The following is a 12,830-nucleotide window of genomic DNA, read 5'->3' as shown; positions in this document are numbered from 1 at the left end:
AGAATCAATTATTAAAAAAAATGAAGTATCATTAAAAACATATCCAAAAAGCAAAAAATAACAATAACAGGATCTTAAAATAATTAAAAATTTTTTTAGATCATGGCAGGCATTAAACCATGAAGAAACTAGATTTGATTTGCAAACTATCATTGAAATCTGATGTTTTTAATAAAAACATTCATTTGGATCTCCAGATTTTGAAGATATTTTACGACCTAAAATGGTTTTTTATATATATCAATCTAATTCAATACGTATGGTTACTTTTGGGAAATAATTTAAAAAAATAAGTAACGGATTATATCATATAATAATATATATCTTAAAAAGTTTGTCTAGTCTAGTGAAGTCTATTTTTGGAGAAAAATTAGCACACCTTTTAGACATCAACTTTAAACCTTATGCGTTCAAAGCAGATCGGTCTAGGGGGTAGGGTCAGAAACACCTCCACCCCTAAGTTAATGTCTCCTATTCCACTAACTACCCCCACGCACCAAATCAAAATTGGAAAATCAATGCTACTAACCTACCACCCCTCCAATTTTATTAAATAAATATAGCGCCATAACCTATTTCCTCCAATTTCAATGAGAATGAATCATACACCCCCCCCCCCTTAGTGTGGTAGAAGTTTCTGGGATTATAAAATATTCTAACAGTCATTAATGAAAGCAACTAATATAGTGTTCTTAAAGTAGCGCGCTACTTTTTTCTTTTAGCGGTAGCTTTAGCACGCTACTTTTTATAAAATATAGCGATAGTTCGCTTCTATTTTAGAAAGTAACGAAGTAGCCCGAAATTAAAGTTTTATAATATAAAATTTTTCCATATCTTTTAGGAAAAATTTAAAGTAACGAGTAACGTTTTGTGTCACCGTTACTCAAAATAAAGAAACGCGTTCTCGTTGCATCTTCTTCAAAAAGGTAACGCCATTACTACTTTATAGCAGTAATATTCAATTCAATACTGCATTGCGTACTAGTATTGAAGATTATTTAGTCGCTTATACTTCCTTATCGTAGCTCTAGACGTGGATATGATAGTATGGAAATGTTATTATTGAGTTGTAATAAAAAATAAATAAATAATATATATATTTGAAATTTTAGTCATTATTTTTATTTGTGAAAGTAGATAGTAAAAAATATTTTTTAAAAAAATCTAAAGTAACGTAAAAAGTATCTAATAGCGCTTTTGGAGGTAGCGATAGCGCGCTTCTTTTAAAAGCAGCTTTTAACAACACTAATATATTTAAAAAAATAAATAATATATATTGAATGTTTATCTTTTATATAAGACCATATATCTAGAAATTAATAACAAAATTGGCGAAAATAACTTTTTCTATGGATTTAATTAAATATTATTTAAAAAAATCTAAATGTTGATATATTTTTTTGATAAATTTTAAATAAAGCTTAATCGAAGATTATGTTAGTAAATTTTTTTATATATATTTCAAAAAAGTTTTCAAAAGTAGTGCTGTTAAATAAATGGATTTCACCAATTTTAAATTAAAATTTTACCCAAAATAATATTGTGCATACTTAGAGATTTAGATGTCCAAACATTTCTGCCATCTATGAGCTAAATCTCCAGGCTTGCGTAATATTTTTTAGCAAAAATATTGGGCTAGCCGTTTTTATAGTTTTTAAAATAGGCTCTCATAAACCAGTAATTTATGTGGGCCCATATTTTTCTTGAAAAATTCAATCATATACAAATTCTTAAAATAAATAGTTTTTAAAAAATATTTCATAGCAATTAAGTGAATAATTATGAGCGTTTCATATATTTTTCTGAGCATCTTATTTTTTTTTATATCTGAACAAATTCTGGGAAATTTAGTTTTTAATCTGAACATTAAGAAATATTCTGATCATTAGGTGTTTTTTTCTAAATATTTATTCTGAGTCTTTAGAAATTATCTAAACATATACCTGAGTAATTAAATAGGAGTCTTTAAAAATAGTTAAATTTATAGCTATTGTTTAAAAATTTTCGATTTGCTAAATTCTGAATGCCTTTTATTGTTAATAACTATTTCCATAAAGAAATGCCATATTAAAATAATAAAAAAACAATTAACAAATTGGGTATATGATATTAATATTACATTGTATATTTTGAGTAGTAACAAATTTTCATTGTTTGGTAAAAAATAACAGTAAAGAAATTAATATATCAGAATGTATCTTTAATATCATTAAACAATATTTATAATTCTATAATCTTATGTATTCAAAAAACGTGTTTTATAAATCTTAAAAAAGAGCCTTACGCCATTAAGATATTATATTTTATATAAATCTTTTATAAAAAACCATAAAATTTAAATAATAGGGAAAGTATTTATAAATATAATTGAACTTTAAAAAATGGTAATATGAGAAGTATATTTATAAGATTACTAATTGCATTTAAATAGTATATTAAATACTGTGATATTTTTACTATACTTTTTTTGTATCAATAATTATCAGTAAATTTTGTGTTGTGTATCAAATTATGATTAAAAATAAAGTATAAATCTACTTTAAGCGCAAGAGATCAATGTAACCTCTTAAAATAAAATTCAAAGAATTTTTTAAAAAGGGACTAGTTTTTAAAAGCCATGATTAAGAAACTCTTCCTAAAAAGTTTGATTAACATGATCTGAGTAAATAACAAGTTAGTGAAATAGAAAATGATAGTGGTATGATGATTCATTTTAAAACAAAATTTATAAATTATTTATAAAAAAAATTGATTCGAAATGAGCATTAAAAAAATTTAATTGAATGTTCCCGTTTAACGCGCCGATACTCCTGAAATGTTAATAATATTTGGTTTAGCGTATCCTTGCAGGAGTAAGGGGGTGGGGAAAAATGCGGAGAAGAGGAAGCAATGCGGTTAAAAAAAGTGACGAGAGTTTTGAACGTGGTTTCAATGTAGGAGTCGTTGGCCATCAGGCACTGGGGGGAGGGATCCGTAGGAGTCGGGCTGTTATAATTGGCGTGTTGAACAGTCGTTCCTGTCGTGAGATTTTTTATTAAATCGAGTAATATATAAATAAAAAAATTTGAATAAACTTTAAGGATTATATTTTAATAGGGGCCATAAAGCAATCAATCCTTTATAATAGTTTTGCTTTTGTTAGATTCGTTAAAAATCAAATGATAAAGAAAAGAAAACTTAAAATGAAATTTAAAAAAAAGGTAGTAAGTATAATAACTTAATCAATTCTGTTTTGCCCGGTATTAAAAATGAACGCTCATCGTTAAAATGATTATAATCATATTTTTGGAAGATTTTTAATATATCGAAAACATATTTCAATGTTTGGGTTCAATTAATCCCTTCAAAATAGATTAAATCATGTAACTTTATTGCAATTGAGAGCTCCAGCACATTTAATTCACTGATGTGGAGGAGGGGTAATTTAAAAATTCGTCTATCATCAATTCTAGCAACAAAAAAATCAAAAAACTTGAGTGCCATACCATTTCTCATAAATAAAAATTTTGATTTTTGTTTATATAAGCACCACTTTATATTTGATAAAAATAAAATTTAGGCTGATGTTAATTGACATGGGCTCTTATTTTCTATTTTTCTTAAGTCGATGTAAATCAGTATATATTTTGAATGTATTCAGATGCAGATATATGGTCTAAAAAAGGCAATTAGATCAAATATACTTTTAAACTAAATATTCATGTTGTAAAGAAGTTCGTTTTTTTCTTTAAAAAATATGGCCCTTTTATTTTTGAGAACTTTTGAACGTGTTCCTTTTTTTTGAAGAACCCTTTTGTGTTTTACGTTTGTTCAGTTTTTAAAAATATTATTTTTATTCATTGAAAACAAAAAATATAAATCAGAATTTTTTAAGGAAAACGGGTTATTTTTAATCATTTATATCACATTTGAATCTTTTCCGCCACTATTTGTCCTATAGTATAGTTTATTAATTTGTATATTATTATTTATATTTTATAAATTAGCATAAGTATGGATGTTTTTATATCAATATCTGATTCTGAATAAGGTGAAATAACACTATACCATGACCCAAATATAATAAATACTATGCAGTATCCTATATTCAAGGAAGTAATTCTATCGTAAGCAAATGTAAAATGTATCCAAAAGGTATAATATCAGTTTCAAATCTTCAAGTTCTAACTTAAAATTTAAAGAGACACTTTTGATTGTAATATTTATAATTTTATTTGTTGTATGGCTTATTATTATAGATGTATAAAGTAAAAATCATTAAATGTTATATATTATATACATAGATATTATGGATGTATGATGTACCGATATTTTATATCAGATCGGGCCGATATTTCACCCATTTTAAATATCGGTTATTGGCAAATATTATAAAATTTTAAAAAAAAGTTATATCTATAAAACCATATATTTTTATAAATAAAATCGAAATCCATTTTTATGTTTAATTTTTTTAATAGTAATAATTAGTTAATAAACATTCTGCCATATGTTATTTTTTTCCGCATTCTGTTTATAAAAGTATGCAATAATCTCTTCAGAATCTGTTTTTAGCAGGGATGTGAACCCTTCGACAAAAAAAAGGGTACAGGAATAAAATTTGAAAGGACCCGGGTCCAGGGAACATAAAAATAAAGACTCAAAATAAGATTTTTTTTATTCATTTATTATTATACTTCAATATGTCGTATTGGGATATGGAATCTCGTGGGATTCGGAATCCCAACGTGGGGATTCGAGATCTTGAATCCCCACGTTTTTTTTGGAATCTTTTTTTTAAATTAAAAAAAATATTTTTATTATATTTTTTATTAAATATTTTAGCTTTATATAAAAATTTTAATATTTGGAGAATTTCTTAAGAATTTAATAAAATCTTTCTTATCTTTCTTTTTTATTACTTTAAATGATCTTTCTTTTCTTTCTTTCATTACTTTCCTAAAATTTTTTATTTTAATATTTGGAGAATTTCTTATGAATTTAATAATCATACGTAGAGTTGTTAACATTTTTCTTTCATTTTCCTTCAATTTTAACTATAATCTATGTCTTCTGGTGGTTTAAATCATGAGAGGGTGGGGGTAAACATTTTTCCAAAAAAATATCTAGACAAAGGTATTAAATCCTCTCCATCTTTCCCGATGTCGAAATCTTCAATCGATTTCTGTTTTCCTAAGAATATCCCAAATCGACATATTTCTTTCTAAAGAAAAAGTATAACTAGTAATTATTAGTCTTAATGGGCATGGTGGGCAAAGTTTATTCCACTAACTTTAGGTGGGAATTGATTGTTTCTTATAGAAATTACTGCTTTCCACATAATTAACTATTAAACATGCCGTTTATACTTTTGAAATTAATTTTATCACTTAAAATATTTTGGAGTATTTGACCGTATTTGACCAGGTCAAATACTCCTCCGGTCAATTGACTGAATTTGACCGGTCAATTGACCGAATTGCCAACCCTGATAAAAAGTATTCAAAAATCATCTTCAAAACCTAGTTTATGGTGTACATCCTATCTGTTTTTAATTAATTTTAGACGATTTAAAAAGTTTGGAAATTTGTTTTTGTAAGGGCTATGTGTGGAATAACTATAAGCAGAAGCTAATCTGATCATATAAAACTTAGATTGTTTCAATCTAATACGGAAGACTGGAGTTATTTTATTCCATAAAAAATAAGTGTTATAAAAATAGACTTAGCAAATTTTTCAAAATATAGAATTTTTAAAAATATTATGGTTTGTCAAGTGATTGATTTTATATAAACTTACAAAAACAAAAATGTCAATCTTATCCCTTTTCATTCATTATTGCTTTAATTTGAATCCCTTATTTTAGCCTTTTTGAAAATTATATTATTTAGTTTATGAATAGAGTACTAAGTTTATTTTTAATTAGATTTGCTTAGCCAATTAGGGAGATTCGGAATATTTAAAAAAATATAATTTAATAATTTTTAAAAACGATGAAAAAAAATGAATAGAGTTTAATTTTATTTTTTTATATAAAAAAAATAGCTAGATTTAAAAAAAAATTGGTGTTGTTTTTTTCGTTTTTTCAATTTTTTTTTTTCAAAAATTTTAGGAAAGTAATAAGAAAGAAAGAAAAATTAAAATATGGGTTATTGCTTAAGTCGGGTATATTATTTTTTTTGTTATTTTTTTTATGTTATTTTAAATTAATATAGTATTATTTGGTGATAATTTTTTAAAATAATGTAGCATATTTTTATTATATCGAAATATAGTATTAAATGAGTCAATTTTATTCATTAAATTGAAATATAGTCTTAAAATCTAAGCAATTTTAGGAAAATTAGCATAAAATCTTAAATTTTCATCTTTAAAGTTTAAGTGATTTTTTTAACCTTTGTTGGGAAGGGTTAATTCGAAATAAATTGAAATATATTATTGAAATTTATACAAAATAAAAATATCGAAATATAGTAATAAACGAGTCAATTTTATTCATTAAATTGAAATATTGTATTAAAATGTATACAGATGATTATTAAATTCATAAGAAATTCTCCAAATATTAAAATAAAAAATTAGGAAAGTAATGAAAGAAAGAAAAGAAAGATCACTTAAAGTATTAAGAAAGAAAGAAAAGAAAGATTTTATTAAATTCTCCAAATATTAAAATTTTTATATAAAGCTAAAATATTTAAATATTTTTTTTATTTAAAAAAAAGATTCCAAAAAAAACGTGGGGATTCAAGATCTCGAATCCCCACGTTGGGATTCCGAATCCCACGAGATTCCATATCCCAATACGACATACATATTCGTAATTTACAAATGAAATAATTTATATTTTGAATGTTTTATTGTCGCACAATCATAATATCCTCAAATATCATCCTTGAGATTTCCACAATATATATTTCAAAGATGAAAATTCACGTTCTACCCATACCTAAAATAGATGATTATCTTTATAAAATTATTGTACTTGTGTCGCCGGTACATTCATGAAGATTCTAGATAAAATATATAATTCTGGATATATTGAAGAATTTTCTTCCCAGAATATTAAAATATTTATATCCCTATTCTCTTAACTTCTGAGAACTTTACTATTAAAGATGCAATAGGCATTTTTTGATCCTCCTTTCTATCTGATGATAATTTGATTTTTTTTTCTATATCTAAAAGTAAAATTTCAAGATCATCAATGTTGCTATCATTATTATTAACACTACAACCAATAGGTATTGTCGTACCCTCCAATATATTGTATATAATGGAGTTGCTTATGCAATAAATCCTTAAGATGGTCTTTAACCATTTGTTATTGCTCAATACTCAATAAAACTTGATATCGAGGGTCTAAATATATAGAAGTATACAACACTATTTTGTAAATATCGTTGAACTCGAATTTTAATGTTTTCTAATATTTCGTATAAGGACTGTTTTCTAAATCTAATCGGCATCTAATCCATATGCCTAAAATCAAATAAACATAATTGTTCTGATTGTAATCTTATTATTGTTATTTTTAAAGGAACTAATACATTAGTAAGGTCCCCTATTTGGCACCAATCATCTTCCGACAAAATGACTTTACATGCCTATAATAAAATCATTACAGAAATCTTTCAAACTTAATAATCGATCTAGCTTCATATCATATAAATTGAGGATCATCGTGTTGTGCATTATCATTTAAATTAAAATATTATTACTTGTACTACAAAATAATTCACTTTCAAAATAATCAACGTATTTCTATAACATAGCATATTAATAAATTTACATAATAAAATATTATTACACTGGAAAATAATTTATGATATCAATCTCTAAATAAAATGGAAGTCCAGGAAGAAAAGTGAAAGAAAAACGCGAAGATAAAATAAATGATTCCACAAAAAAAGTTAATAAAATTTATATTATTTTTTAAAAAAATATTTTTATGACACCTAGAACCCTTGGACCCTCCACTTTTAAAAAGGGTCCGGGTTCAGCCAAAATACTAGGGTTCAGTCGGGTTCACATCTCTGGTTTTTAGTGAAGCTAGTGATATTGACAGTCCCCACCACCACAGACTGACCTCTGATAAATTAAAAATTTTGGTATTTCTAAAAAGAAATCTTTGATATATTAATTTTAAATATTAATTTAAATATTTATTTCAAATTTCATAATATATTTGTTTATCACTTATTATGTAAATAGATTATTGTTATTACTTATTATATAAATAAGTGATTTATCAATAAATATATTTTATATACTTTTAGAATTGCAAATGAATTGTATATAAACTATAACTGATCATTATTATATTTAAATGACATATGTTATGGTATAATTAAATTATAGATGTTATACTAATAAAAAATATATTAAAAATTAAAACTATTGGTATCTTTACAGAATACAAAATTAGATATGATATGGGATCGGTAATCGGCCGATATCAATTTAATATCGGGAATATCGGATCTGATCGGCCTCCAAAAAGTGGTATCGGTATACCCCTAATAGATATAAAATAGTTACTATCTTTTTTAATTTATTTATTTTTAATGTGATTCTTTGAAATTATAATCTAATTACTATTATTTTAAAATTTATATCAAGGGTTTTTGAACACAATTTAGAATATTATAAATTTATATTGATATAATAAATAAAAATATTTTTTATTCACTATATTCAGGGTTGGGTAGTATCGCAAATACTTGTATCTTAAATATATTTTGGTGAATTTTGAAAGTAGTATCTTGTATCTATATCTTTAAATACATTTTTAAAAATGAGTATCTTATCTTAAACTATTTGTAAAAATTACTTTTTGATATATTCAAATGCTTATTTATTTTAAAAATTTAAATATTTAATGTAGGGAAGTACCGATATTTTTTATCAGATCAGATTGGGCCGATATTTCATCTTTTTAAAATATCGATTATATAGTGATAGATAATCGATATTTTAAAAAGTCTATTTCAAATTTCATAATATATTTATGTAAATGGATTAATGTTATTATCTAAATAGGTGATGATTTATCTATAAAAATATTTTATATTAAACTATAACTGTTCATTATAATATTTAAATGACTTATATTATGGTACAGTTAAATTATAGGTGTAATACGATTAAATATGAGATGAGTAAAAATGGCTCCATTTGAGCCAATTTTTAAAAATGGCTAACTCAATATTTTAGCCAAAAAATGTTGCCTAGGCCTAGAGATTTCGCTAATAAATGTCCAAAACTTTCTGCCATCTATGAGGTAAATCTTCAGGTTTACATAATACTTTTCTGGTTAAAAAATCAACTCAAATGGAAAGATTTTGCATCACTAGATGCATGCATTAAAAATTAAAATGTTTAACATGTTACAGAATTGTGATATCGAATCGGTAATCGGCCGATATCATTTCAATATCGGATAGGATCAGCCACCAAAAAGTGGTAGCGGTACACCTCTAATTTAATGTAAATCCGAGTTAAACTATTAAACATTCTTTTCAATTTCTTCACCAATAATTAATAACGTCCTAATGATATCTTCCACACATAATAATCAAATTATTTTAAGGTTATTAATATTAATATTTAATAAATTAGGAATTGGATTTTAATTTTGTTATAAAAACAAGTATACATGATTTACTTCAAATGGAATTAAGTTTTTTCAACAACTTATCGAAATTGAATTGAATAAACGATTGGAAATATAATTTAATTATGAAAATTTCTTTTTAGCCACCATTTCAAATGTTCTAAATTAAATAAGTTGATAATGATGATAGAAAAATATATTTGTAAAATAGGTTGCTTGATAAAGCGCATGCTATTTTTAAGGGAAAGCCCGTGGCATTACTAGCCTTTACAATTATGTGGGGTTCAGAATTTTTTCTTAAAATAATATCTTTGAAAATAACTTTCCTTTAGCTAATAATTTCAAAATAGCTTCTTTTTTAAAGGTATTTGTAAAAATATTTCAAAATTTTCAGGGGCTTGAGCCACTGTGCCCCCATACCTATAGTGCCGCTAAAGAATGCATTTGGCACGCCTACATATTCACGCTCTTTTATTGAAGAGGATAATTATTTTAGTTTTAATAATATATATTCTAAAAAATAATTAGGCTAATGAAATTGAATTGGAAATATTAAATTATATTAAAGACAATATATTTATCAAAAAATAAGGTTTGTTTTTTTTCCAAAAAAAATGGTTAACTTGTTTTATATAATTTAAATAAAATATTCAAGATCATACTTATGGATTAATCTTAATATTGGATTATATAATGTTTACAGAAGATTGAATCAATACTGTATAAAATATCCAAAAAATTTTTTTTACTTTTTTCTTATAACATAAACCTTGACCTACTAGATTTAAGAAGAAAACATTTTAAAATTAAATTATAAAAATCCTTAGATACTATTTTTTAAGAGAAACTAATAGAGAACAATCTATAAATAAAATGAAAAGGCTAAAAATTAAAAAAATAAATCCACAAATATTTTTTACTCAAAATATCGGATGATAGGTTTTTATAAAATATTTTCAATCGGATCAATGAAAAAAAAATTGGGACAGCCCTAATTTAGTATCGTTAAATAAATAAAATTTTTAATAAATCAAGTAACCATATCTACAGCAAATTAAAAATTTTATATAACATTTAAGAGTTAATAAACATTAAAATTTATCATATAAAGTGTGATGTTCGTATAAAATTTTTTTTATCTTAACCAGGTATTAAATCACAATATTTGGATATTTGTAATTGTAAAGGACACATTAATGGCTTATAAAATTTTATAGATATATATCATTTTATATTAAATGAGTAAACTGATTTTTGAGTAGGGGGGAAATAAGAGGTAAGGTCTATTTTTTTAAGATTAAAAAAATTGGCATTTACTTAGGAAACTATACTAGCTTTTGCAATCTATAATGACCAACTATACTCTTTTACAATAAAATCTATAATGACCACAATTCCAAGAGTAGGAAGAATGGCCCATTTCTGTCAGTGTGTGTCATAAAGTAATTATAACGATTCTTTAATAAATAATTGACCTTAAAATTGCTAATTATTTAGTCAATAAATATAAATTATATAGTCCCTGTTCGAATCAGTCGTCTAATATATTTTTCTTTAAATACAAATATAATCTATATCAATTTAAATGATAGCATAATTTTAAAAATTCGTCATTCAAAATGATGAAAATTTAAAAAATCAAGTTTACAAAAAAAAATATATTATAATTTTTATTTTTTACTTAACAATTCGTACATGACAAATTTGTCTTCGCGTGACATGATACTGTATAAAAACTGAGAATTTCTAAAATGTATAAATAAATGTAAAAATATATTGTTTTAAAAAAGCTTAAACTATCGTGTAAATAGCCTTAAATAATCTACAAATCTAAGGCACTGAGTTATTTTTAAAGACTAAGATTAATTTTAAAAATAAATCGCAATTAAATCATTATTATTCATTCCTAATCATTGTTGTAATCTCATAATACTACTTAATTTTGTTGATTATTTTTTTTGGGGGGGTTAATTGATTTTTATTTGCTTTTCATGGATGTATTTTATTTTTATATGAAAAAGAAGAAAACTAAATCATTTTTATTTTCGCGTAAAAAATATTTAAAAATTATATATTATTTTTGTTCCCATTTGAATTATCATTCGCGTTTTTATTGATAAAAATTATAAATAAAAAGTTTTAAAAAAATACTGTTGCGTCCTATTTAAAATATAGTACATAGTCATATAGTAGATTATAAAGACAAACTTGTTTTACAATAATTAGTGGCGTCCTTTAAAGAAATCAAAAAAAGAGGGTTAGGCAGCTCAACTAATTACTACCCTAACGATCTAAATTTTTTTTAAAGTAAAATTCAGAGGATAAAAGTAAAATATATATTTAAACTTTTTTTAAAAATTTACTTTTATATAACAATAATTCGTCGGTCTAGAATTGGAGTACTCCATTCGACATTTTCAAAATTTTGAGTTAAAAGTGGATAATAACTTATTTATTCCCAATATATATATAAACTAAATTAAAAAATATTAATTTTTGCCAAAGTTATAGCACTGTCAATTTTATGCTATTTGCATATAACGATGTAATTTTTGCTTCATATGCATGGCCTATCCTATTATCTTATTAAATCATGAGTTGTATTTCTCTCCTTTTTTAATTTTTTGCCATTTCATATTGAATTGTAAAATATTTTCATTCCATATCTATCCTAAATTATTTTAATGTCAAGGTAAATTTTTTATTAATAATTGTTTTTAAAAGTTATTATAATTCATTATTTTGATATTTATTCTTCAATATAAAACAAGATTTATACATTCAAACATAAAAAAATATAGGACATTGAGATAGTTAATTTTGACGTATCACATAAAGCATTAATATGCTCCAAACATAATTTTTTTCCCCATATTTGAAAAATATATTTCATTTTTTCATTTCCTAATATATTGCATATGGATTACTTCAAAAGTCAGGACAATCTGATAATTTTTGTTATACTTCTAAATACGGCTTTATAAGTTTAATTAATAATTTTATATACGAAATTATTCCTTGTAGTGGATATTTTTGTGTTTGTTATATTATGTGAATTAATTGATATTATTAAGAAGTGTGTAAGACCTTCTTAAAATTGTATCATTTTTTGTCATTCAATACACTATATCTAACCTACCTTTAGTCATATTATAAAATGTTATCATTTCAGGCTTGCTTGAATCATTTTTATCAATATTTTTATTATGGTGAAAAGTTGGTAGCATTATGACTGACA

At 24.1% G+C, this 12,830-nt stretch overlaps 1 protein-coding gene across 1 annotated transcript in view; it reads right to left on the bottom strand.

The window, feature by feature from the left end:
* Window positions 1-2,765: 2,765 nt before the first annotated feature.
* LOC135925497 (uncharacterized) overlaps window positions 2,766-12,830 on the bottom strand; it is a 60,053-nt gene continuing 49,988 nt past the window's right edge. The window contains exons 8-9 of the mRNA XM_065460859.1: window positions 11,274-11,338; window positions 2,766-3,016 (exon numbers count right to left, since the gene is read on the bottom strand). Of these exons, the coding sequence (XP_065316931.1) occupies window positions 2,766-3,016; window positions 11,274-11,338 (316 nt within the window). The remainder of the gene's footprint in view (window positions 3,017-11,273; window positions 11,339-12,830) is intronic.

Source organism: Gordionus sp. m RMFG-2023, chromosome 1 (genome assembly GCF_954871325.1).
Source record: "Gordionus sp. m RMFG-2023 chromosome 1, tfGorSpeb1-WG-v2, whole genome shotgun sequence".
Lineage (NCBI taxonomy): Eukaryota > Metazoa > Nematomorpha > Gordioida > Chordodea > Parachordodidae > Gordionus > Gordionus sp. m RMFG-2023.
The sequence above is the reverse complement of the archived record's forward strand: the minus strand, read 5'-3'. Positions and strand labels throughout refer to the sequence as shown.